The sequence below is a fragment of the Daucus carota genome, chromosome 4, assembly GCF_001625215.2.
Source record: "Daucus carota subsp. sativus chromosome 4, DH1 v3.0, whole genome shotgun sequence".
Lineage (NCBI taxonomy): Eukaryota > Viridiplantae > Streptophyta > Magnoliopsida > Apiales > Apiaceae > Daucus > Daucus carota.
Window position 1 is genome coordinate 12,665,428 of NC_030384.2, and position 26,852 is coordinate 12,692,279.

Consider the following 26,852-nt stretch of genomic DNA (forward strand, 5'->3'; position numbering starts at 1 on the left):
CGGAATTGGTCCCGGTGCTTCACAACACAATTCCCAACCTCTTTCTTGAATCATCTCTACCAATTCTCCATCACCCGGTGAAGGTAAGAAACCCCTCTCCTTCGCAATTGGCTTTCCCAAAAGCCTAGTAAATTCCGTTTGTGCTTCCGAAGATGTGAACTTGTTATCCCCGGAACCACCCATACCCGAAGAATCCGATGATTGTGCTTGAACATTACTACTCTCGGCTCTTCTAGCTCTCTTGGGTGCCATTGAATTGAAGGTATGTGTTTTGGTGGAGAGTTTAGGGAGATGTGGTGAAAGAGATGAAATTGGGGGTTAGATGTGTATGTATAGGTGTATGCATATGTATATGAGGGTGGGAATCGGTGGGAGGAGATTTGTATAAGGTTAGATGGATTTAGGGGTGGTTTTAGGTTTAGAAATTGGGTATGTGATTGCTAGGAAGAGTGGAGAGGCTGATGGGTTTGTAGAATAAAAGGGAGGAGAATTTTATTTTTTTTTTATAAAGCGCAGCGGCCACTGCCGTGACCAGGCCGGCGCGCAGCTCACGGCGCGGGGGCGCCGCTCACGCGGCCGCCTGGCGCTGGTAGTGGCGAAAATCTTTTTTTTTTCTATGGGAACCTACTGGTGGTTTGAGGCCCCGGCCTGGTGTGTGGCGCGGGAGCCCCATTCCACCAGTAGGGAAGGACCCAAAAAATTTTCTAAGTACAAAAAAACAAATTTTTTTTTTGTTGTTGTTTTTTTTTAAGCAAAAACTCGAAAACGCGTGGGTTGCCTCCCACGAAGCGCTTTTTTTTAACGTCTTTAGCTCGACGTGAAGCCCGAAGAATTACACAACAGCAAGAACGATGCTTACCGACTCGCGACTCACCGTTCCTCCGAAATAAGGCTTCAACCTTTGCCCATTCACTTTAAATGATTCACTCGGTGTTGTCTCGAAAATTTCAATCGCTCCATGTGGAAACACCGTTTTAATTGTGAAAGGACCAGACCATCTAGATTTCAACTTCTCCGGAAAGAGTCGGAGATGAGAATTATAAAGTAGAACTTGTTGGCCAATGGAGAACTCCTTTTGCACCAACTTCTTATCATGCCATCTCTTGACTTTTTCCTTGTAAAGTTTGTTGTTCTCGTACGCTTGAAGCCTGAACTCATCGAGTTCATTTAATTGAAGCATTCGCTTCTCACCAGCAGCTGTCATATCAAAATTCAACTTCTTCAAGGCCCAATATGCTTTATGCTCTAACTCCGCGGGCAAATGACATGCTTTTCCATAAACCAACTGAAAAGGAGACATCCTCAATGGAGTCTTATACGCCGTTCGATAGGCCCAAACGGCCTCATCAAGCTTCAACGCCCAATCTTTCCTCGAGGGACTCACAACTTTCTGTAGGATTCGCTTGATTTCACGATTAGATACCTCAGCTTACCCATTCGTTTGAGGATGATAGGCCGTAGCAACTCTATGATTGATACCAAACCGCTCCATCAGCGCTGTGAACTTGCGATTGCAAAAGTGTGATCCCTCATCACTGATTATAACGCGAGGAGTACCAAAGCGAGTGAATATGTTCTTCTGAAGAAAACTGATGACTACTGCAGCGGTGTTGGTTGGTAAAGCCTTGACTTCAACCCATTTAGATACGTAATCTACAGCGAGCAGAATGTATAGATTATTGCAAGACGAGATAAAGGGTCACATGAAGTCTATACCCCACATATCGAAGATTTCAACCTCAAGAAGTACATTGAAGGGCATTTCATCCCTTCGAGAGATATTACCAACCCGTTGACAACGATCGCATTTCAACACAAACTGATGAGCGTCCTTGAAGAGTGTAGGCTAAAAGAAACCGGCCTGCAAAATACGAGCCGCTGTCTTCTGTCCTCCATAGTGTCCTCCATAAGTAGAGTCGTGGTAAGCTTGCAAGATTCCTTCAATCTCACTGTATGGAATGCACCTTCGGATAATCTGATCTGAACCTTGTCGAAACAAGAATGGCTCATCCCAACGATACCACTTCGCCTCATGAAGAAACTTTTTTCTTTGAGCATAAGACAAATCGGGAGGAATGACATTACTCACCAAATAGTTAACTATATTAGCGAACCATGGCTCTTCTTCTTGAACCCCAAATAGCTGTTCATCAGGAAAAAACTCGTTAATCAAAGTTGTGTCTTTGGATGCTCGCGCTTGATCTTCCAACCGAGAGAGATGATCAGCCACCTGATTTTCAGTACCTTTCCTATCCTTGATCTCCAACTCGAATTCCTGAAGTAACAGAACCCATCGAATCAACCGTGGTTTCGAGTCTTTCTTCGATACCAGATACCGAATAGCAGCATGATCAGTGTAAACAAACACCTTTGTCCCAAGCAAATAGGATCTGAATTTCTCGAATCCATAAACAATAGCCAGTAGTTCCTTCTCCGTGGTAGTGTGATTCAGCTGAGCACCATTGAGAGTCTTACTAGCATAGTAAATCACATGAAAGATGTTATACTTTCTCTGACCAAGCACTGCTCCCACCGCATAGTCACTAGCATCACACATCATCTCGAAAGGCTCATTCCAATCAGGTGCAGTAATAACAGGTGTTGTGGTTAAGTTCTTCTTGAGAGTTTCGAACGCGGCCAAGCACTCTCCATCAAATTTGAAGGGCACATCCTTCTCTAACAAGTTGCACAAGGGTTTGGTGATTTTAGAGAAATCCTTGATGAACCGTCGATAGAAACCAGCGTGACCAAGAAAACTCCGAATCCCCTTTACTGAGATTGGTGGGGGAAGATTTTCAATTGTTTGCACCTTAGCTTTGTCTACCTCAAGTCCCTTGTTCGAAACTTTATGCCCAAGAATTATGCCTTCTTGAACCATGAAGTGGCATTTTTCCCAATTGAGAACGAGATTAGTTTCCACACATCTTTTTAGTACCATCGTCAAGTTGCTCAAGCATTCATCATAAGAAGTACCGAACACAGAAAAGTCATCCATGAACACCTCAACATTGGTACCAATCATCTCGGAGAAAATAGCCATCATGCATCTCTGAAAAGTTGCTGGTGCACCACAAAGTCCAAAAGAAAGACGACGGAAAGCAAATGTGCCAAAAGGGCAAGTGAAAGTGGTTTTCTCCTGATCTTCTGGTGCGATACAAATCTGATTATATCCTGAATACCCATCAAGAAGACAATAATACTCATGGCCGGCCAACCTATCAAGCATCTGATCAATGAAAGGCAACGGAAAATGATCTTTTCTGGTGGCTTTATTGAGCTTCTGATAATCCATGCATATTCTCCAACCTGTGACTGTTCGCGTCGGAATGAGCTCATTCTTCTCATTAGCTACCACGGTCATGCCTCCTTTTTTAGGCACACATTGAACAGGGCTCACCCAAGAACTATCCGAGATTGGATAAATAATGCCGGCATCAAGCCACTTAAGAATCTCCTTCTTCACCACTTCTTTCATGATTGGATTGAGTCTTCTTTGATGTTCAACAGTGGGTTTACTACCCTCCTCGATCAGAATAATATGTTGACAATAAGAAGGGCTGATTCACTTGATATCTGCAAAAGTCCATCCAATGGCTGATTTGAACTCCCTAAGAATTCTCAAAAGCTTTTCTTCCTCGATACCTGAAAGGTTAGATGCAATAATTACAGGTAATGTAGAAGCTTCGCCAAGAAAAGCATACCTTAGGTGTTCAGGAAGTTGCTTAAGCTCGAGTTTAGGAGTTTCGACAATAGAGGGTTCCAGCTTTTCATGAGAATCCTTCAACTCCGATAACCCAAGAGATTCAATTGGAGGATCTATCTGTCTTCTCCAAGGAGAAGCATTTAAGTATTGAAGGTGTTCTTCTTCCTCCTCATCTCCGAATTCTGAGTCACCTGACAGAACCCTTTCCAAGATGTCAGTTTTTAGCCTGTTGTCAATTTCCGAACGAGCTGCAGCATCGAGCATATCCACTTTAAAGCATTCCTCCTCATCTGATGGAAGTTTTATGGCATTGAACATGTTGAAAGTGACCATCTGATCCTGAACTCTCATTGTGAGTTCACCCTTTTGAACATCAATCAAAGTCCGCCCTGTCACAAGGAATGGTCTCCCCAAGATGATGGGAATCTTCTTATCTTCTTCAAAGTCGAGAATGACATAATCAGCAGGGAAGATTAGCTTATCTACCTTTAGTAACACATCTTCGACTATCCCCCTTAGGTATGTTATCGAACGATCAGCTAGCTGCAAAGACATATTAGTAGGTTTCAGCTCCGGAAGACCAAGTTGCATGAACACAGACAAGGGCATCAGATTGATGCTAGCTCCCAAATCACATAAACACTTGTCGAATGACAATTGCCCAATAGTACAAGGGATTGTGAAACTTCCCGGATCTTTTAGCTTCGGGAGTAATTTCTGTTGCAACACAGCACTACACTCCTCGGTCAAAGCCACAGTTTCCAAATCCTCAAGTTTGAGTTTTCGAGATAGAATACCTTTCATGAATTTAGCATAACTCGACATTTGTTCTGGAGCTTCCGCAAAAGGTATGTTGATTTGTAATTTCTTGAAGACCTCTAGAAATTTTGCGAATTGTTTGTCGAGCTTATGCTTTTGAAGTCTCTTCGAAAAAGGTGGAGGTGGATATACTTGCTTGACCCCAGTATCAGTTTTCAGACTAGACTTTTCGGCTGAATCCTTGCTTGCTTCCTCGTTGATTTTATTCTTGTCAGCTTTAACAACAGTTTTTTCACTATCAGACTTAGATGAGAGCACTGGTGTTTTAACCTGATGATCACTCTCTTCCTTGCTTTGCTCTGTTGCTGATTCTTTATCCTTCGTAACCTTGCTGGACCTCAAGGTGACAGCCTGTACCTGTTCTTTCACCTCTTTCTTACCCGGATTGGCCTCAGTATCACTAGGAAGTGTTCCTTGTGGTCTATTAATCAACGCATTAGCAATCTGCCCAATCTGGTTCTCCAAAGTCTTGATTGACACCGATTGGCTTTTAACCATTAGTCTTAATTCTTCCAATTCTAATCTTTCATTGGAAGATTGTCCAGCCACCCCATGATTTTGTTGCGGGAATCCAGGTGGATGGAATTGTTGTCTCGGTGCAAACTGTTGTTGAAAACCAGAAGAGTTAAAAGGTCTAGATCCTTGCTGCTGAAACTGTTGCTGCTGTTGTGGCATATAGTTCTGATTATTGCTCCAGCTGAAATTCGGATGATTCCGATTATTGGGATGATAAGTAGCCGGAGCTGGCTGTTGAGACCGCTGAAAGTTGCTCACAAACTGAGCGGATTCGCTCGATATAGCACACTGATCCGAAGAATGTGCTCCAGCACAGAGCTCGCAGACTGAAGGTGGCTGCTGATTTCCTAGATTTGACAAAGAATCCACCTTCATAGTAAGAGCCTTAAGCTGAGCAGCTATGGCTGAAGTAGCATCAACATCCAGAATCCCTGCTACCTTGCCCTGATGAAGACGCTTAGTAGGATTCTGATATTCATTCGCGGCCATCATCTCGATCAACTCATAAGCCTCATTATAGCTCTTAGCCCATAGAGCCCCACCTGACGCTGCATCGAGCATTGGCCTCGATTGAGGACCCAAGCCATTATAAAAGCAATTTATCACCATCCAATCAGGCATCCCATGATGTGGGCACTTTCGAAGCATCTCCTTGTAGCGTTCCCACCCTTCACATAAAGTTTCACCAGACAACTGAGAGAATTAAGTGATAGCATTCCTGATTGCAGCTGTTTTAGCCATAGGGAAGAACTTAGTAAGAAATTTCTGAGCCAGATCCTCCCATGTCGTAATAGATCCTGCAGGAAGAGAATGCAACCATCCTTTAGCCTTGTCCCTCAGAGAGAATGGGAACAACCTCAATCTGATGGCATCTTCAGTAACACCATTAAATTTGAAAGTATCGCAGATCTCAATGAAGTCCCGAATATGCGTATTAGGATCCTCAGTCGAAGAACCCCCAAACTGCACTGAGTTCTTCACCATCTGAATAGTGCTCGGTTTGATCTCGAAAGTGGTGGCCTGAATTGCTGGCCTGACAATGCTCGACTGAATGTCATTGATTTTAGGCTCAGAGAAAGCCTTGAGAGCCTTAGTATCATTCGCAACTGGTGGTTGATCAACCATTGTAGCACAAACTATCGTTTCTTCCTTAATTAATGCTTCCTTACGAGCCTGAGAATGTGTTCGCATACACGTCACTCAAGTACCTGAAACACACACAACGAACTAAAGTGAGAAAAGAATCCAAGTCACTGAACTTTAACGACCACTAATGACAAGCACATAAACTAAAATATAACACCGAGTCCCCGGTAACGGCGTCAAAAACTTGTTCGCACAAAATCACGCAAGCGTACGTGGTCACTAGTAGTATAGAATCAAATTCAGTTCGTTCCCACAGAGACTGGTGTATTCAGAAATATGCACTTATGCACCAATGTATGATTATTGTTCAATGCTCGGACAATTAACAAGTTGGTTGGTTTTTATCTAAATTAACTAATTGAACTCGAATTATAACTAAGAGAATTAAAATCAAATTACTATTGAGAATAAAACATGGGATTCTAACTTCATTATATACTTCATTCAGAGCTATGCCTTATCGATATGTGATGGTTGATAACTAATCAGATAACACGAAACTGATACACGCTAACCGTCGTTATACGTGCACCATACTGCTACACATCCACAATTAAGATAGAAGGTAAACAGACACCAATTATGCTTAGACCCTATATGTCTATAGAATTTGAAAACATAACGGCTGAAGAACAAGTTATCTATCAAGATTACATAGGGTGATGCAAGATGGGTAAAATCACATCACTAATCATGTATATTGAATACATAATCCTATGTTCGCATGGTAAGTTCTAAATCAATATATCCACTGTCGCTTCAATAAATATTAACAAACAATATAAGATGTTAGCTACGCATCCAAGACGAATAAGCACAACCAATACGAAGAAATCAAATTCTTCACACAAATAATTAAGGCAAATTAACTACTGAAATCCATATATAAATCCGCTAGAATCCCACGATAATGATTAGTTCATACTCGAACTTCTCATCATCATGGGAATAAGAGTAAACATGATACTGAATAGTCTAAACAATATCAAAAGAGTAAAACAAGAGTTTCGAAACAAATCCGAATGAGCATCCAAAGTTACGCCTACTTCGAAGAATTACAAAAGTAAAAGCTATGAAATTCGATCTCGATCTTCTCCGTAGCCGTCACGTGCTCCTTAGAATGTTTCTAGGTTATGTTTTTAGTTCCCCAAGCCTTTCTTGTACTTCCCCATCGAACGGGCCTTCAAACGGATCAAAAACGGTCAAAACGGGCCAAAAATCCCGCTCAGAGTGTGAGGCGGGGGCCTCACAGCTCAGGCGGGGGCCTCACAATGGCAGAACGCTTTCTTGCCCATAACTCTCTCCTCGGGCCTGCGATTGCTTCGCCGTTTTTTTTCAATGAAAGCTATGATTCTCCTCTTCATCCTCCTTCCAAGAAACCTACACAACACAACACTAAAAAAATATCAAAAACATCAAAAGCTTGAGGCCATTCCATCATTTTAAGTCAAAATGAAGGCTTCCAAGTGGATATGAAATCCACTTATCAATTTAACATGGTTGCTATGCCTATTCAAAATGATAACATGAATCATGTGTTTGTCAATCAATTCCCTGTGAATTCTACCATTGTTGGTTCTTCTAATTCTGCTTTGTTGCCTAAAGTTAAGAAGCACAATTCTGAGGATGAAGTTTTTTCAAAATCTTCTAAATCCAAAGAAAACAATGCTTCTACACCAAAGGAGGTTTCTAAAAAAACTGGACCCAAGACTGCTTGGGTATCAAAATCAACTTAAAATGTTTTTGATCTATGCAGGGAGGAAGAAAGAATCTTTGGTACCTTGATAGTGGTTTCTCAAGGCACATGACTGGAGATTTTACCCTGCTCATCAAATTTGAGGAAAGAGCTGGCCCTAGTATTACCTTTGGAGATGACAGCAAATGATTTACTCTGGGATATGGCTTGATTTCAAAAGGAAATGTCATCATTGATAATGTTGCATTAGTCAAAGGTCTTAAGCACAATTTGCTTAGTATCAGTCAACTATGTTACAGAGGACATCAAGTTTGGTTCTCAACAAAAGCTTGTGTTGTTTCTGACAAAAAGGATAACAAAGTGGTGCTAACTGGAAACAGGAAGGGAAATGTCTACATAGATGACTTCAATTTAATCAATGTAGAATCTATCACTTGCTTATTCAGCAAAGCAAGTTTGGATGATAGTTGGCTATGGCACAAGAAATTGTCCCATTTAAATTTCAAGACCATGAATGATCTTGTGAGAAAAGATCTTGTTAGAGGACTTCCAAAATTGGAATTTTCCAAGGATGGCCTATGTGATGCTTGTCAGATTGGAAAGCAAAGAAAGTCATCTTTCAAAAGCAAATTGAAATCCACAATTGATAGACCTCTACAGCTTCTTCATATGGATTTGTTTGGACCAGTCAACATCATGTCAATATCAAAGAAGAAATACTGTCTTGTGATTGTGAATGATTTTACAAGATTTACTTGGACTTATTTTCTTCATTCCAAGGATGAAGCAAGTGAAATCATCATAAATCACATCAAGATAATTGACAACATTGATCCAAAAAGGACAGTCTCAAGGATCAGGAATGACAATGGGACTGAGTTCAAGAATTCCATAATAAAAGATTTTTTTGAAGAATAAGGAATACACCATGAGTTCTCAACTGCAAGAACTCCTCAACAAAATGGTGTTGTTGAAAGGAAGAAAAGAACTCTTATTGAAGCTGCTAGAACAATGCTTGGAGAATCAAAGTTGCCAACATATTTTTGAGCTGAAGCTGTTAACACAGCATGCTATACTCAAAATATCTCTTAGATAAATCAAGCACAAGGGATGACACCCTATCAATTGTTTAAAGGAAAGAAGCCAACTCCGAATTTTCTACATGTCTTTGGATGCAAGTGCTTTGTATTAAGGAATCAAGGTGAAAACCTTGGCAAATTTGAAGCAAAGGCAGATGAAGAAACTTTTGTTGGTTATGCAGCTAAAAAGGCCTATAGAGTCTGCGACCTAAGATTAAAGATTGTTATGGAATCTGTCCATGTGATGTTTGATGACAAGAAAAACAAGGCCTAGAAGATGAAGGCTTTCATGATGTTCTTTAATTTGAAAATGAGACTGAAGGTGAGGTGGAGCTGGATAATGATGATGATGATTATGCTGGAAATGTTAATATTGGTGAAAACACTCGATCAATTGCTGATAATACATCAATTGCTATAATAGCAGTTGATGTATCTCAAACCTCATCAATAGCTAATGTTCCATCAACTATCAGTTCACCAATTGCTAGTAGTTCAAGGGCCACATATTTAGGGGGAGCTTCTCAAAATGAGAATGACTTCACAAATGAAGCCAGTTCATCCAGATCAAATCTTCCTCCCCTGAGAAAATGGACAAGGGATCACTCCTTTGAACTCATTATTGGAGATGCAGCTGCGGTGTCAAAACAAGAAGAGCCACCATGGATGTGTGCCTGTACAGTAGTTTTCTATCACAGGAAGAACCTAAAAAGGTTGAAGAAACTCTTTTTGACCCTGACTGGATTTTAGCTATGCAAGAGGAGCTAAACAAGTTTGAAAGAAATAAAGTATGGAAGCTGGTGCCCAAACCAAAAGACGGGACCATAGTTTGTACAAAATGGGTATTAAGAAACAAGATGGATGAAAATGGTGTTGTGACAAGGAACAAAGCAAGACTGGTTGCTAAAGGCTATTCTGAAGAGGAAGGAATAGACTGTGATGAAACATTTGCTCCTGTAGAAAGACTTGAAGCAATTAGAATTTTCCTTGCTTATGCTACACATGCCAATTTCAAAGTCTATCAGATGGATGTCAAGAGTGCCTTTCTAAATGGTGAGCTAGAGGAAGAAGTCTATGTTTGTCAGCCACCTGGTTTTGAAGATCCAAATTTTTCAGAATTTGTATATCTTCTCTTGAAATCTCACTATGGACTGAAGCAAGGACCTAGAGCCTGGTATGACACTTTATCAAAGTTTCTTCTTGAGAATCACTTCACAAGAGGTACTGTAGATAAAACTTTATTTTATAAAAATGTTAATGGCTCTAGTATACTTGTTCAAATTTATGTGGATGACATAATATTTGGCTCTACAAATGAGAAACTTTGTAAGAAGTTTGCCAAGCTTATGCAAAGTAAATATGAAATGAGCATGATGGGAGAATTGACATACTTTCTTGGTTTGCAAGTCAAAAAAGTTAGTGATGGCATATTTATCAATCAAACTAAATATGTCTATGACTTATTGAAAAAGTTTGATCTAGTAAATTGCTCAACTGCTAAAACTCTCATGGCCACTGACACTAAACTTTAGTTGAACACTAAGGAAAAGAAAGTGGACATCTCAAGTCATAGAGGCATGGTTGGTTAACTTTTGTATTTAACAGCTAGTAGACCTGATATAATATTTGCCACTTGTCTTTGTGCTAGATTCTAAGCTGATCCTAGGGAATCTCATTTGATAGCAATTAAGAGGATTTTCAGATATCTCAAGGGTACTCCAAATCTTGGCATTTGGTATCCTAGAGATTCTGGTTTTATTTGATTGGCTTTTCAGATGCTGATTATGCAGGGTGTAGAATCAATAGAAAAAGCACAACAGGCACTGTCAATTTCTAGGAAATATGCTGGTTTCTTGGTTCAGCAAAAAGAAAAATTCAGTTTCCACATCAACTGCAGAAGCTGAATATATTGCAGCTGGAAGTTGTTGTGCACAGATCTTATGGATGAAGAATGAATTGGAAGATTATGGTGTAAAAGTCTCCAAAATTCCTATATTCTGTGACAACACAAGTGCTATTGCCATAATTGAAAATCCAGTACAACACTCAAGAACAAAACACATAGATATCAGGTATCATTTCATTAGGGAACATGTGATGAATGGAACAATTGAGCTTCGTTTTGTTCCCAGTGAAAAACAACTAGCAGATATTTTTACCAAGCCACTTGATGAATCCACATTCTCAAGATTAGTAAGGGAACTTGATATGTTAAATTTCTCTAGTTAATTATTTATGTTTTACTACAGCCTGTGATATGTGACAGCTGGGTTAAAATTTTGCCTAAGTCAAAATAGCCACAATCGATCGCTATTTTAGCGATCGATAGTATATCACATATCACTGGATATATGAATATATTTTAAGTATATCGATGGCTAATTTCTTTCCATCTCAGCCATTGATATATTAAAATATCAACCGCCAGTATCTAGTAAACTTATCGATCGGTATAAACACACACACACACACACACACACACACACACAGATATATATATATATCAATTGATGATGCTTTGCTACTTTTTGAACGGTTACTTCATTTGCTTTTTACTGAGAGTATAAATAGTTTGCCTTTACTTTTATTTCATTTCTCACCTGCATTTGCAAACATTTATCTCTCTCTTCTACAAAACTCTCTCGAACCCTAATCTCTCCAAGCTCTTTCAACAATGGCGCCTGTAGTCAAAATCACAAGTTCAACTAGGTTTATCTATGAGCAGAAAAATCAAGTCGCTTTTGTCGACAAAGAAGGCAAACGAAGTGAGGCCTTTCACTCCTCGATGGATTTCATCAAGGAATGTAAGTGCTCCTATGCCATGCTTCATGCTCCAACTATCTACTGTAAGATTGTTGAACAAATGTGGACTTCTGCCAGGTACAACCCTTTGTCCAAAACTCTCTCTATTATGATTAATAATGTTAACTATGATATAACTGGTGACACTGTTGGGGCTGCTCTTAATCTTCCTAGGAATTCCACTGATAGATTGCCTAATGATAATGAAATCCTTAGAATGCTTAGGGATATGCATTACAATGGTGATATGTCTAACTTAGGACAGATTCTTAGACGCCATATGCGTAAAGAGTGGTGCTTTTTATGTGATTATATTATTAAAGTGTTTTCTGGTAAAGTGTCTAACTATGATGCTTTTACCATGTCTATGCAAACTATTTCCCATATGATGCTAACTGATGGTTATTTTAATATTGGTGAATTAGTTCTGTTTGAGATTGTTGCTAAACTTGGTTCTCATGAGGGTAGAACCAAGAACATATATTTTTCTAGATTTTTAATGATTATTGCTAACCACTTAATCAAGAATCTAGTCATAGCACAGCCAGATAACAAATTGGAATGCTTGATTCAAAGCAAGAGAGTGTGTGGTGATCTGTTAAGAATACTTGCAAATGAGAAAGTACCCTTGACATTACCATCACTTATGCAGGTATCTTCTAATCATGTCAACTCTTCCGACCCCCAAATATCTTTTGTTTCCAGTGTAGCTATGGAGAATAATATAAAATATAATTATTCCTATCACTTTCATGATCACGTTATGAAATCTTCATATAAATTAAAATGTTAAATCTTTAATACAATTTTTTTCAAGTCTCTTATTTTATTTAATAAGTTCATTAAGATTCTACTAAACAATTTATTAGGTGATTCGTTAGTCGGTCATATATAATATATGATTCTGTTATGTGTTCTTTTAAAAAAATAGAATATTATTTAAAATAATCTAGTAGAATGATAAAATATTGATGTCTTTTATAATAAGTGTTGAACTAAAATAATATTCTAGCAGAACACCTATTAGATCAAACACTTGAAGAGTTAGAATCATACAAAAAGCTTAGATTAAAGATAATTAGAAGAACACTTATTAGATCAAACATGTAAAAAATCGTAATTATATGAATATATCATGAATATATTAGTTGAAGAATAGTAATCTTGAATTTTTCCAAATTAAAGAACTACAAACCACATTCTACTCGCTTTTCTGAAACACTGCCGAGAACCATAAAACCTGTCTACACTTCAAACTGCCTAATAGCTTAAATAATATATATGCAGACTACTAAAAAACATGATCCCTCGACTAAACACCGGAAAGAATAGCTTTATACATAATTAAAGGGATTTTCCTATTGTAATAAATTACATTTTACATAATAATCATTATAAAAGATCTGTATAAGCAAAAATCAACACATCAATCAAAACACTAGACAAGATCTAGTCTGAAAAAACCATATATGCATCCTCATCCGTCTCCCCATAGACCTCATCCGTCCTAACATGGATGAACCTCCTCATCTGTCCAGTCACTTTGCAGGCTTCTAAAAGCTCATGAGTACCATAACTGTTGTTCTTTTTTCTTTTTTTTGGCTAAGCAGATAATTATATTAATAACACCAAAAAGATCAGTACAAGGAAACCACTGGAAGCATACCCCTGACCCATTACAAGAGCTAGCCAACATGATACTAAATAGCAAAATAACCTGAATACTATGCACGATTGCAAACCTAACATCATAGATGCTAAATTAACCTAACACCATAGATTCTAAAAACCTGAACCAAAATACTAGAAACTTCTTGAAGCAAACTCGTCCCATTCCACCATCATCTGAGCAACTTCCATTAAATCAGAATTCAATATAGAGGATTCGATTACAGCATCCTTATGAGTTTCATGATCATGAATGGAAAAGGATGAGGAGGAGCCTTCGCCTGAACGAGCTTCCCATCCAATAACTGCAAGCTCTAGAAGGTCTCTTGCTTTGAAACCATTCCAAATGCCTTGATCAAGGTTCACCACTTGCTTATCAAAAACAGATGATATCCTGCAATTGGCTGCAGAGCTATTGAACAAAGGAGTCCAGAGGGAAGCTGGGTAGGTTCGAGAAAGCCCTAAAACTGCAAGCCCATGAGTATCCTCGTTGAATTGGACCGGAATATAAGTCATATGAATGAAATGACTTAGCTTCTCTAGATTTTTAGTCGGCCTTGTAAAAGAATAATAATTTTTAAACCCAGAACTCACATGATAGATTGCCTCCTGGGAGATTGTATATAATTTTAAATGCTCCCCTAATAACCATCCATTATTTACAAGTAAAAAAAATAATCTAAAATGGCTTCTAGAATTGCATGCAGAGTCTCTTTCACCGGAATACTGGCAGAGAACGACTGTAGGATCTTTCTTTTTCCACTCTTCACTAATACACCTATACCTCCACTGAAATGTTCCCTCTGATTCATAGCACAAATTCCATCCACAAGGCATAATTTTTCATCTTCGCTAATTCTAAATTTCCAGAAATCCAGAGAATTTTTATACCAAAAGATAGCGATCATACCGTCTGGGTTTGTATGCAAAAGGGGATCTCCACTAAAAGGGATGAGAACTGAAGCGTGGCCCCATTTATTCACCCTTGCAAATATCAGATCCTGAATAGTTTCCTGCGGTAGTTTCTTGCGATGGAATTGAAATTCGTTCCTGCACAGCCAAATGGATCGAGCGTGGCTGCTACAACTAGCCTCCATATTTTTGAAGTCTTATAATCATGCTTGACACGAAAGATATCCTCGAGACTGTTATAAAAAGAGTTATCAACATGGGTCTGAGCAGCAAAGCGCATAATAGTATCAATCAACCTAGTGATCAAAAGATAGTTCACGAGATCAGCACTTCCAGTATCTCCCTTGACAACTTGAAGTTGGGAGCTCTCCGAGACGGTTTAAGATTCTTAAGATTGAAGCAGTAATCAAGCTTATCGAGCACAACGACCTTGTACTCAGGGTAGCTCTAAACAAGACGATTAGCCACATGAAAAGCAGTGAAGCCAACAGCTCCAGTAATAAGGATATTCTTGGACGTATAATTAGCCATATCAAAGCAAAATTCTAGCAGTAAAAATACATTCAGCAAGATCAGATCACAATTTATCAGATAAATTTCAGCATGCATCAAACAATATCAACCACTTTTTCCAAAGCCTTACGAATTGGGTCAGTTTCTATAACGACTCGAACTTTTCTGTAATTATTTATTATTTTGTTATTAATTTTCTAAAAGGTGAGGAATAAAATTTCATATTTTATTCTAATTTTTTTTTGATTTTCAAAAACAATTTATTAATGCTATACGGTTATAAAGTACTCTGTAAAGTAGTTCCGATATGGCCTTTATTAATGCTATCGGTTGTAGTGAAGGTCTCTCAAATTCTAGACCTCCTTTGTTTGATGGCATAAACTTTGCCACGTGGAAAATAGATTTCGCATTTATGCTAGAAGTCAAGGTGTCAAAGTTTGGATGGCCATAGAAGATGGTACAATACTTCCGACTAAAATAGTCAACGATATACTCATTGAAAAGAAAGTTAGTGAATATACTCACGATGAAGAAGATAGAATGAATATCGCCGCTAAAGCGGAAATGGTTCTCACAAGTGCACTTGCAGAAAAAGAGTATAAACGAGTAAACAATTGCAAGTCCGCACAAGAAATGTGGAACAAGTTAGTAGTTACCTATGAAGGAACTACCGACATAAAAGATTTTCGAATGGATACATTGATCCAAGAATACGAGAACTTTAAACTCCAAGATGGAGAAAATATCATCGATATGGAAACAAGATTTACACGTATAGTCGATGAATTAAATCAACTCAGAAAGAACTATGCTCAAAACGAAAAGAATCGTCGAGTTCTTAAATCTTTGCCTCCGAGTTGGAAAGTTAAAGTTACTACGATCAAAGAGATGCACAATCTCAATGATTACCACATCGATAACTTATTCGGGAACCTTCGTGCTTATGAAGAAGATAATGTTCCGGATAAGGTCATTCCTAAAGTGGAAGACAAAAAGAAAAATATGGCTTTGAAGTCCATCTTAATCGATGAAGATGAAAACGACGAAGAGTTGAACGAAGAACTCCAAAATCTCGATGAAAGTGAGATAGCTCTATTAACGAGACAACTCCGTCGTGTACTTCAAAGTAAAGCTCAAAGGTATGGAAAAGGCTTCCTTAAATCAAATAATCAACAAAGACTTTTCAACTCTAATGGAAGGCCAAATTACTCTCAAAATTATACTCCTAACAATAAGAGTAATTATCCTACCACAGGCAAAATCAATCAAAGTCCCAATGGTTATAATATTGCCAATAAAAATGGTACTTACACTCCTCCTAAGCCAAAAGAACAAAATCCGGAGGAAACACCTAATGTGTGTTTTGAGTGTAAGCAACTTGGTCACTTTAAACGGGAATGTCCTAAGCTCTCTAAGGGACGAATTCTCGTGGCCGAGAACGGTTGGGATTTAAGTGAAGATGAAGAAACTTCGGAAGCTACGAAAGAAGTAGTTAACTTATGCTTAATGGCTCTCGAGGATGATTCTTCGTCATCGGACATCTCCACTTCAAATGATGAGGTACGCTCTCGTACTAAACTTTTACACAATATACATCTTTTTAGTGATTCATCATTAAACTTGCTAGATATGAGTAAAAGTGATTTGATTGATTTGTTGGTTGAAATGAATGAAAGAAACAATAGTGTTAATCAACATACTCTCTCTCGGATTAATGAATTAAATCTTAAACACGAGGAGGAAATCTCATCTTTATGTGAACAAAACGATTTCTTGAAAAATGAAAACAACAAGTATAAAGATGTTGTTACAAAGTTAGAAATCGAAAATACATCCTTAGTTTTGAACACCGAAGAATTATAAAACGAGAAGTTACAATTAAATGAAAATACTCGTATGCTTCATGTTGACTTATTAAACATAAAAATTCAAAATGAGTCATTAACTCAATGTAAGTCAAATTCGGTAGTTCAAAAGGATAATGAGGAATTGGTTCATGCCTTGAATGAAAAAGATGAAATATTTGAGTTGGAAACTCAAAGGCTTAAAGATGAACACTCCAAGATCTTAGCTCAAGTTATGAATCAAGAAAGGATTCTTAACGACAAAATTAATATTTTGAGCAAAGAAAAAGATGATCTTGAGAGAACAATTCAAAAGTTCACAAAAGGGAATGAGTTGTTAGATAAAATGGTACATTCGAAAATATCATATAACCATGAAGGTTTAGGATATGATAAAAATGCTCAACCTAAGAAGTTTGTTCAAGGAAAGAAACAAACTACTTTTGTTCCCGCTACACCAAAGTATAAATGCTCTTATTGCAATAAAGATGGACATACGGTTGAATATTGCAAGATAGAGAATGGTGAGATTAAGGGGAAGTATATATGGGTTCATAAAGGAACTAAACCATATACAAAGGTTGATCGTTTTGTACCAAATAACTATGTTGATGACACTCAAAGAAAACCAAAGTTTAGTTTTGTTCAAAAACCGTTTGCTTATCAAAATAGAAATTCGGGGTATAATGCATATACTAATGGTCAATCGTCTAGAAGTCATTTTGTTCCTAGTCATCGTTTCTATCCTCAAAATACCATGTATTATTCAAATGATAAAAATAACATGTATCAAGGTGGCAACTATCAAAGATATAATTTGCAACAACCAAGATACTATGATTATTCTAGGAACAATGCATCTAGAAACTCCTATATGCCTACTCAAGCTTATACCATGCCTATTTTCTATAATGCAAATGTTTATTATGATACTCTAACCCGGGGACCCTCAAGACAAAAGGGTACCTATAAATTCTATTGATTTGTTTTGTAGGTGTGCCTTGTCACTAAACGAGACATGTGGTATCTTGATAGTGGTTGTTCGAGACATATGACCGGTAATAAGTCACTCTTAAATAGCATTAGAAAGGTCACCGCTGGAAGTGTCACGTTTGGAGATAGTAGCAAGGGGAGTATCGTTGGTATTGGCGATATCGGGAATGGACATTTCAAGATTGCTAATGTACAACTAGTTACGGGACTTAAGTATAATCTTCTCTCCATTAGTCAACTTTGCGACAATGGATATAAGGTGATTTTCTATCCTACTCATCGTTCTATCTTAAATAAGGATGGAAAATTAATGCTTGCTTGTCCTCGTAGCAAAAATGTGTACACATGCGATATTAATAAACCTTTTAATGTATGCCTAATTACTACACAAGATGACCGTTGGTTATGGCATCGTAGATTAGGACATGCGAATATGAAGTTAATAAAGAATATCTCAATGAATGATCATGTTAGGGGTATACCAAAGTTAAACTATCAAAAAGATCATACTTGTGAAGCTTGTGAAATTGGAAAGCAAATACGAGCTTCCCACAAAGCTATGTTTATGGTATCAACCTCTAGACCTCTCGAGTTATTACACATGGATTTAGTTGGACCGGTTCCAGTACAAAATCAGTGTTGATGATTTTTGACGGTTTACGTGGACGGAATTTCTCAAATCTAAAAGTGACGCTTTTGAATCATTTGCTTCTTTATGTAAGAAGATTCAAAATCAACAAAATAATACCATTGTCTATATAAGGACTGACCATGGTAAGGAATTTGAGAATTCTAGTTTCACTACTTTTTGTGAGGATAATGGAATAACTCACAACTTCTCGGCTCCATACACACCTCAATCAAATGGAGTTGTAGAAAGGAAAAATAGGACTTTACAAGAAATGGCAAGTACTATGCTTAATGAGTATCATCGTCCTAAATATTTTTGGGCTGAAGCTATGTCTACTACTTGTCATATTCTAAATCGAGTCTTATTACGTCCTATGACACAAAAGACTCCCTATGAGATTTATTTTGGAAAAACTCCTAAAGTTAGTTATTTTAGAGTTTTCGGGAGTAAATGCTTTATCTAAAATTCGAAAGATTACCTTACTAAATTTGATCCTAAGTCAAGTGAAGGTATATTCCTTGGTTATTCGACCAATAGTAAAGCATATCGTGTATTTAATCTTAAAACTCTTGTGGTGGAAGAATCTATGAATGTTGCTTTTGATGAATGAAAACCACCTTCGAAGTATATTGATCTTGTTGATAAAGAAGACGCCGAAACAGATGGTGTCGAAGATGCTATTCGACAATTCGAAAATATGGATATGGGTATTTTCCCTCCTAATAATCCATTAGAATTGTTACAAACCGAAGATGAACTTCCTAAAGAGATTCCATTGATAAGAAGTCAACCCTTAGATAATGTTTTAGGTGATTTGACGAAAGGAGTTCAAACCCGGTCACAAGTTCAAAATGTAGTGAATCATCTTAGTTTTCTTTCGCAAATTGAACCTAAAACTGCTAAAGAGGCTTCGCTAGATGAGGTCTGGATATCCGCAATGCAAGATGAATTAACCCAATTCACTCGTAGCAAAGTTTGGGAACTCGTTCCACCACCCGAAGATACTTCCATTATTGGAACTAAATGGGTGTTTAGAAATAAATTAGACGAGAATGGAACGGTTGTTCGTAATAAAGCAAGATAAGTTTTCCAAGGATATACTCAAATGGAAGGAATGCACCCGTGGCTAGAATTGAGTCTATTTGTATGTTTCTAGCCTTTGCGTGTCATAAAGATTTCAAAGTATATCAAATGGATGTGAAATCTGCATTCTTAAACGGGATATTGGAGGAAGAAGTTTATGTTAAGCAACCTCCCAGTTTTGAAGATGCAGTTAATCCAGAATATGTGTACAAGCTATATAAAGCTTTATACAGATTAAAACAAGCTCCAAGAGCTTGGTATGAAAGTCTTAGTAAGTTCCTATTAGAAAATAATTTTAAGATGGGAACGGCCGATAAAACTCTATTTACACGACAAGAAAAAGATGATATACTACTTGTCCAAATTTACGTAGATGACATTATTTTCGGTTCAACAAATAATGATCTATGTAAAGAATTCTTTGAAAATATGAGTAGGGAATTCGAAATGAGTATGATGGGAGAATTAAATTTCTTTTTGGGTTTGCAAATTAGGCAATCCGATTAGGGTATACATATATCACAATCTAAGTATTGTAAGGAAATGCTCAAGAAATTTGATATGGAGAATGCTAAACCCATATCATCTCCTATGTCAACTTCTGACAAATTAACAGAAGATCTGAAAGGAATTCCTGTAGACACTAAGAAATATTGTGGCATGATTGGTAGTTTGCTATATATTACCGCAAGTAGACCCGATATTCAATATAGTATTTGTATGTGTGCTGGATTCCAAGTTGCTCCAAAGGAATCGCACCTATCCGTTGTTAAACGGATATTACGATACTTAAAAGGCACGATGGATCTTGGCCTTTGATATCCTAAGGGTGTACCTTTTGAACTAGTATGTTTTTATGATTCTGATTATGCTGGACATTTGGTAGACAGAAAAAGTACTAGTGGTACGTGTCAATTCCTTGGTGGATGTTTAGTTTCGTGGTTTTCCAAGAAACAAAATTCTGTATCTATATCAAATACGGAAGCTGAATATATAGCCGCTGCTAAATGTTGTGCACAAAAATTATTGAAGAATCAAACATTAGCAGATTATAATATTAATTTTAATGTGATATCTGTTTTATGCGATAACACGAGTGCAATTGACTTAAGTAAAAATCCCGTGTTGCACTCAAGATCAAAGCATATAGATATACGACATCACTTCTTACATGATCATGTTAATAAATGTGATAGCAAAATGACTCATGTGGAAACTGAGCATAATGTCGCTGACATTTTCACAAAGCCTTTAAGTTCCGAAAGATTCGCTAAACTCCGTTTGGATTTAGGAATGCTGGAATATTCAAAGTGATTAATTTTGGCCAAATATATTTTAAAATAGAATTTTTATCATATATACTAGTCATCTTACGTGTAAGAAATTTTATCAAACGGAATTCTTCTTATGTGTATTCTTAAAGTTCAGATTTGTCAATAAGAATTTATTGATCGGACTTTTATGACTTAGAGCACTGATTTATTTCACATACAATTGATAATCTTTCTTAGGCGAGCGAATATTTTCTTAAAAATATTTCTAAGATACTACGTATATGGCATTAATTCTAAACACACTTTAAATTGCCAAAATTATTACTTATATACTTTTATATTCAGCTAATTATGTGTTGATAATTATACATAATTTTATCCAATATAATTTTAAAAATACCCTTTTCTCTCAAAAATTGGATAAATTTATGGAATTATCAAATTGTGGATTATATTTATTTACCCTAAATTTTGGTAAATATAATTATATTTAATCTCCTAAATTATGTTTGAATTGGTTTTGTCCAAATTTACTCGAAATTATTTTTATAATTTGGACAATATTATTTTAAAGGAGATATATATTTCTGCATCATTTTACGATTTTTATACTATTTAATATCTATTTTTCAAAAATCAGTTTATTAAAAATCAAATTTCTATTAACAGTTTTTGTTAAAAACGCGGGTCAAATACTTACCCATTTTTCTGATCTAACCCGACCCATCAGCAACTTTTAATCACGCCTGCTCGTATCAACTCTACATTAAATCTCAGTCGTTCATTTGCCTATATATATATTTGTACAGTGTTGAGAAGCCACAGCCGCACACTGTTCACCTCTTGTTTATTTCGTGAGTCTCTCGAACTCTCTCTCGAGTTCTCGAGCTTACCTCCCATGGCGATTCATCCTACTCTTTTCATCGCCGTCTCGCTCTCTATTCAAACACTTTCTACACTTCAAAAACTGATTTAATCACTAAAGCCTGTGTTTGATTCATGCGCTGATATGGGTTGGGTAAGAGAAAAAGGATCTCGATCTCTAAATCTCGTTGTTGTTTTAATAAACAGCGAGAATCGATCGTTTATCCTACATTTATATACATATATCTCTCAATTTCGATCTTGTTTCGATTTTTAAAACCCTGATTTTAGGGTTTCATAAATCGACCTCTCTGATGAGTTTTCGAGATGTTTTTGCAGGTTTGGTGGTGATTCCAGCACAGATCGGAGACATTCCATGACTCCTCGATTTGTTTTAAGTGTTGCACATCCTCAATCAACCTCGGCGAAGCCCAGTTTTACTCCCCTTTGCCGATCTGAAACCTAAACTCCTCTATTCTCGCTTCTTTCATTCTAGTCTTCGAAACCCTGATTTTAGGGTTTGTATTTTGCTTTATCTCTAACTTAATTTGTTGGGATTTTTGCGGGTACTAGAAGTATTGGGCGAGTGCGCAACTCGGCCTACTCAAGATTGGGCGAATTTGAGCGGTTTGAGTTTTAGGGTTTTCAAACCCTAATTCAAGCTTCATGGACCGAGGCTTGTTTGATGCTGTGGTTACCAGACCTGTGATAATCTGAACCTCTCAAGGGCGATTAACATCGCTTTGAGAGTTGGGATATTTAAACCTCAACTCGACCTTGAGTCATTCGGCATGCATAGCTCTGTAGCAGTCCTGCTCGCTTAAAGACTTCAGAATCTCCATTTTTGTTTCTTCTACTGGCTAAAAGGTAAGGATCTCAGGAGGTTCAAAGCCCTGAGACTATGGTGAGGGGTTCTCACGGCCTTTGTCGCCCTTAGATTTATGAATAATGTTGCGGCTCATGTTGAAAATGTGATATGTTCTCTTGGATGTTGGATTTCATGAGCTTATTCGAATTATTATCATGACTGTTGGACTGACTTTACATGTATGTTCGAATTTCTGTCATCTGATAATTTGGAATGTATATATGTATGATAGGATACTTACCATGAGATTATATCTGCCTAGAATAATTGCATAATTAGTTCTGTGCTGATTGAAACTTGTGCAAATTTGTATGTTCCTTAGTTTGAATAGTACAAATGTATGTATGTGTTAATTAATCCGGTTTGTTACTTTTATAAGCTGGTACTTGAGTCTATCTTGTTTCTTGAACTGCTGCCATGATTATGTGACTATTTGAATAAGACTATGTGTTTGATGCTTGTGGTATGACCTGCTGTTTTTAAATCTATGTGATTTTAATCTAAAACTGCAAAGGATTAAATATTTATATTTCACCATACAAAAATTATGTTTTCAGCAAACTTGAGTAAAATCTTACTTATTATGAAAATCTGACTTTAACTAATCAAAATGGTTTTAAAAGATGTTATTGACAACTTGGCTGTTTTCAAACTTTTGCCATATCAGTCTTATCTGCCAACCTGGTCCTTGCAAAATTATAGGTTTTTGGTAGTTATGATGTAATTTGATGTTCTTGTAATTATGAGGATTTTAAACTTAACCATCTAAAATGTATGATCTTTGGTGCTAAAATGTGCTTCTCTGAGAATTTATCATGTATATGCCTTTATGACTAAATCTGAATTTTAATCTATTTAAAAAAAAAACATTTTGAATGTGTTTACCTTCATATCCTGTCTTGCTTGATACTTGCCTTAAATTTTTTATTAATATATTCATGATTTTGATAGCTTGGTATGCTCTACTTTTAAAACTCTTGGATAAATTCAATGAGAAAAATGTTTTTTTAAACCAATGATCTGTACTTAAAAATTTGCTATGATTGGTGTTAGAAAGCTGGTAACACATACCTTGAAAATCTGGAACCTAAATTTTATGTGTTTGGCAAAATTTTGTGAGATCCTGTTGTGTCTGTATAAGTTAGCATAAGCTGGTAAAAGAAAAATTGTAAAATCTGTTGTATGTTTTTTTGCCTTGGAACTTGAAATTTTGTATCTCCATGCTTGTCCTTTGGGTTCTGCATATGACTGCTATGTGCCTTATGTGGAATTAAATGCTGACTGCCTATCTTGGACTCTGCTGTGACATGGTTTGAAAATTGTATGGACTAACTATAATAAGATGCTCTGGACTACTTGACAATATGCATCCTGAAATTTTGTTCTAGTTAAAATAAAGTTTTTGAAAATAAACAAAAAAATTCGACAGTTTTATTGAAAGGAGTTTTTACAAACTATTGGCTATTTCTCTTCTATCAAAACCTTTTTCTTCAAAAAAAATTTGCTGAATTTGTCCTGAAACTTTAATCTGGTTCCTTAAGCTTCTTTTCTTGAATACTTGGTTGATATGTGCATGCCTTGCTATGATCCTTGAATGATTTGTGTGTTATATGCTTGCCATGTCCCTGGTACATTATTTGGATGGTCATCCTGACCTGCTAAATTGACTTTGCTGCACTATCCTTGGAAGTTGTTCTTTTGCAGGGTTCTGGTACGTGTAATAAATCTATGCTCTGCTCTTCTAGTTGTAAATGCTAAATTTTTCTTGCTTATATTGGATACTATGATTATACCAGTTGTTTGAATGAATGTTGTATATCTTGAAATACTGTTGCCTGGATGAATGATAATTCTGTATAAAAACTTGTTCCTCTAAGATCTTTTTCTAATAATAATAAAAATTGGCACACTCACACAACCACCCACACACAAAGACATGGCTAGGGATCCCTTTGAGAGCCCTGGTATCTTGACACTGGTGTGTTTAACGGCCACTTAAAACTAGGATTTTCAACTTTTAAAAAAAATTATAAAATAATTAAAATTATGGTCATGAAATTTGGGTTGTAACTTAATATATTATGTCTCCCTAAACCTTGTTTTTGGCTCGTCTGATAATCTATGATGTCTTGACTTTGTCAATATTATGATTGCCTTCTGTTTGCTGATGTGTCTTGCAAGAATATTTGATATAACATGCATGTATACTCCACCATGTACTTTCTTTGCTGAATGATAAATATTGCCTCTTTAAATGTTGTGTGTAATTCAAAGTTTGTGTACCTATGCCATGTATCGATCAAACTCGATTTTTTCAAAATTAAACTGATTTTCTCAAATAAAATTTAAGTTTCTAAAAACAATCTCACTTACGATTTGTTTTAAACTTAACTTCCGAGATTAAAATGGATTCTGTTGAAATTTCGATTTAAATCGACTTCGACTTACATCATTTACCTTTAACACTTGTAAAATTTAAAAAATACAGTTGTTGAGGTTTGGAGTATAAGACAAAAATCTGAAGCTTTTCACTTAATAAAATCTGGGAGTTTTCATAATTAAAACATGTACTTTTTCTTGGAACTTCAAAATTTTTGTCTCATCTTACTCGATTGATTGACTGATGTATGCTTGTATGCTTAGCTGTATTAATATGAATGTGTTGTTTGCTATTGTTCTTGAATCTCATTGTCAAAACAAATCGGTCCTTATAAACAGTTGAATATCCCCTGTTTTAAAACAAGTATACCTGACCCATTTTAAAAACAATTTCGATGCTCAACTTATCTGCAAAAAGATTTCTAAAAGATACCTTTTTCAAAAAGTCTTTCAACAAAACGGATTTCAAAAAGTGTCTTGTCTCATTTAAGGTGGTTGTTACAAAATGACTTGATTTTCAACTCCTGTGTAAACTGATGTCACTATGTGGGTCCTTTGCATTTACTATCATAGAGAACTGCAAACCTTCTTTTATTCCCTAGAAACCCACAAACTTCCCCTGACCAAACATATCCTAACCACTTCACTATATAAACCCCTGTCCCTTTCCAAACACTTTACACCAAACAACTTTAGACCCAAACAGCTTACCCACTGCCCAAATGAATTTCCAGTTACTCCCCTCCAACCCAAATCCCGACCCGAACACCCAAACCTATGACCCTAACCTCCTTGATACCATGGAAACCAAACAACTTGTCCACTCCCAACAAGCTTCTTCTTTCAAATACTATACCCCTAAACAAAACAACTCCACTGCCACCTCCCTACTCCGAAAACCACAACATTACTACGACCCCTACCTCCCAAACCAAATCCCCTTTTCCACCAACTATAACCTTGACCCATCCCAAACCCAAACCAAAATTTGCTCAAACACCATTTCCTCTCCCATCACTTTGCCCCCGGTTCTCTATAATAGGCGAAGGAAGAGCTCCACAAGTGCCCGGGTTCCACGGGTTATCAACCTTTCAAACGTTGGTAAGTTGAGCAAAATGATGAAAATTTTTCAAACGGGAATATGGTTTTTATTCAACAAAAAAGGGATGTTCATTCGTTTATAATGGCTGCTAGATGGGACAATCTGATTTTTATCGTGGTCAAAATTATCACACTTACCTCATGGGTGAGTTCTATGGTAATTTAGTCACGAAAACAAATCAGGTTGGTTTGTTTGTTTTTGACAGTATTCTTCAAGGTCAGACTATACATGTTACCATGGATGTTATCTTTCGGGCCTTAAGAATCGACCCCGCCCATATCCCCCAGCCTTGTATTAATATATATGAGGCATATCGGTTCAATCAGCGGGATTTCGAAATCCACATTAGATTTTTCTGTGGGACAGACGCTCCCATTGGGTTGTGTCATGAGAATTGCGGGATTAGCTTTAAGCACTTTTTGCCTAAATTTCAACAATTAGCTATCATACTTAGGGCTAATCTGCTGCCTAAACCCCAAGGTGACCAATACTTTGATTTTATCGACTTAAAAATCATGTATCAACTAGTCACAAATAGGCTCGAGTTTAACATTGTTTCTGTGATAATACTGAACATGTTTCTTGCTTTTCAACAGGGTTACATGCCTTATGGACAACTGCTCACTGCTGTCTTTGACTTGTTTAAGATTCCTACCCCACGTGTATTTGCTCAACGTGTAGAATACTGTAGGATAGAGAATTTGGTTGTTGAACAAGTTCCCCTTAAGAAAATAGTGCCTTATAAGTATGGTCCCCCTACCCCTCCTGAAGAATCTGCTAATAGGGATTATGCTAGAGAAAATGTGATTTTAAGATCTGTCATTGATGAGCTTAAGATTAAAAATGAAGATAATTTGCATGAGATAAAAGCTCTTAAAAATGAAATCTTAGAAAATTCCACTAAGATTACAGATCAAGAAGGCAAGCTGGGGATTGGGCAGGTAGAAAATGGGAAAAAGG

General features: G+C 36.9%; 3 protein-coding genes and 1 non-coding gene across 4 annotated transcripts; 2 read left to right on the plus strand and 2 right to left on the minus strand.

Moving 5' to 3' along the window:
- Nucleotides 1-832: 832 nt before the first annotated feature.
- On the minus strand, nucleotides 833-1,300 carry LOC108203321 (uncharacterized). Its single transcript, XM_017372158.2, has one exon. The coding sequence runs from the start codon at nucleotides 1,298-1,300 to the stop codon at nucleotides 833-835; it is 468 nt and encodes a 155-aa protein (XP_017227647.2).
- Nucleotides 1,301-3,562: 2,262 nt separating this feature from the next.
- Nucleotides 3,563-6,163, minus strand: LOC135152190 (uncharacterized). The gene is made up of 2 exons (XM_064092025.1): nucleotides 6,077-6,163; nucleotides 3,563-4,966 (listed from the first exon to the last, which is right to left on the minus strand). The coding sequence occupies exons 1-2, from the start codon at nucleotides 6,161-6,163 to the stop codon at nucleotides 3,563-3,565; spliced, it is 1,491 nt and encodes a 496-aa protein (XP_063948095.1).
- Nucleotides 5,658-5,764, plus strand: LOC135152528 (small nucleolar RNA R71). Its single transcript, XR_010291703.1, has one exon. It is a non-coding gene; the product is annotated as a small nucleolar RNA R71 (small nucleolar RNA).
- Nucleotides 6,164-15,295: 9,132 nt separating the features above from the next.
- On the plus strand, nucleotides 15,296-19,406 carry LOC108203320 (uncharacterized). Its single transcript, XM_064092026.1, has 4 exons — nucleotides 15,296-16,414; nucleotides 16,811-17,617; nucleotides 17,693-18,259; nucleotides 18,948-19,406. The coding sequence occupies exons 1-4, from the start codon at nucleotides 15,296-15,298 to the stop codon at nucleotides 19,404-19,406; spliced, it is 2,952 nt and encodes a 983-aa protein (XP_063948096.1).
- Nucleotides 19,407-26,852: the final 7,446 nt, after the last annotated feature.

Bases quoted from the DNA above. Each gene is read 5' to 3' on its own strand.
- LOC108203321 (XM_017372158.2), bottom strand. From the start codon at position 1,300: ATGTCTCCTTTTCAGTTGGTTTATGGAAAAGCATGTCATTTGCCCGCG.
- LOC108203320 (XM_064092026.1), top strand. From the start codon at position 15,296: ATGGCCATAGAAGATGGTACAATACTTCCGACTAAAATAGTCAACGAT. The intron at 17,618-17,692 runs GTTTATTATGAT...TTTGTTTTGTAG, and splicing joins CTATTTTCTATAATGCAAAT to GTGTGCCTTGTCACTAAACG. The intron at 18,260-18,947 runs GTATCAACCTCT...CCACCTTCGAAG, and splicing joins CCCACAAAGCTATGTTTATG to TATATTGATCTTGTTGATAA.
- LOC135152190 (XM_064092025.1), bottom strand. From the start codon at position 6,163: ATGGTTGATCAACCACCAGTTGCGAATGATACTAAGGCTCTCAAGGCT. The intron at 4,967-6,076 runs GTCAGGCCAGCA...CAGATTGGGCAG, and splicing joins ATGACATTCAGTCGAGCATT to ATTGCTAATGCGTTGATTAA.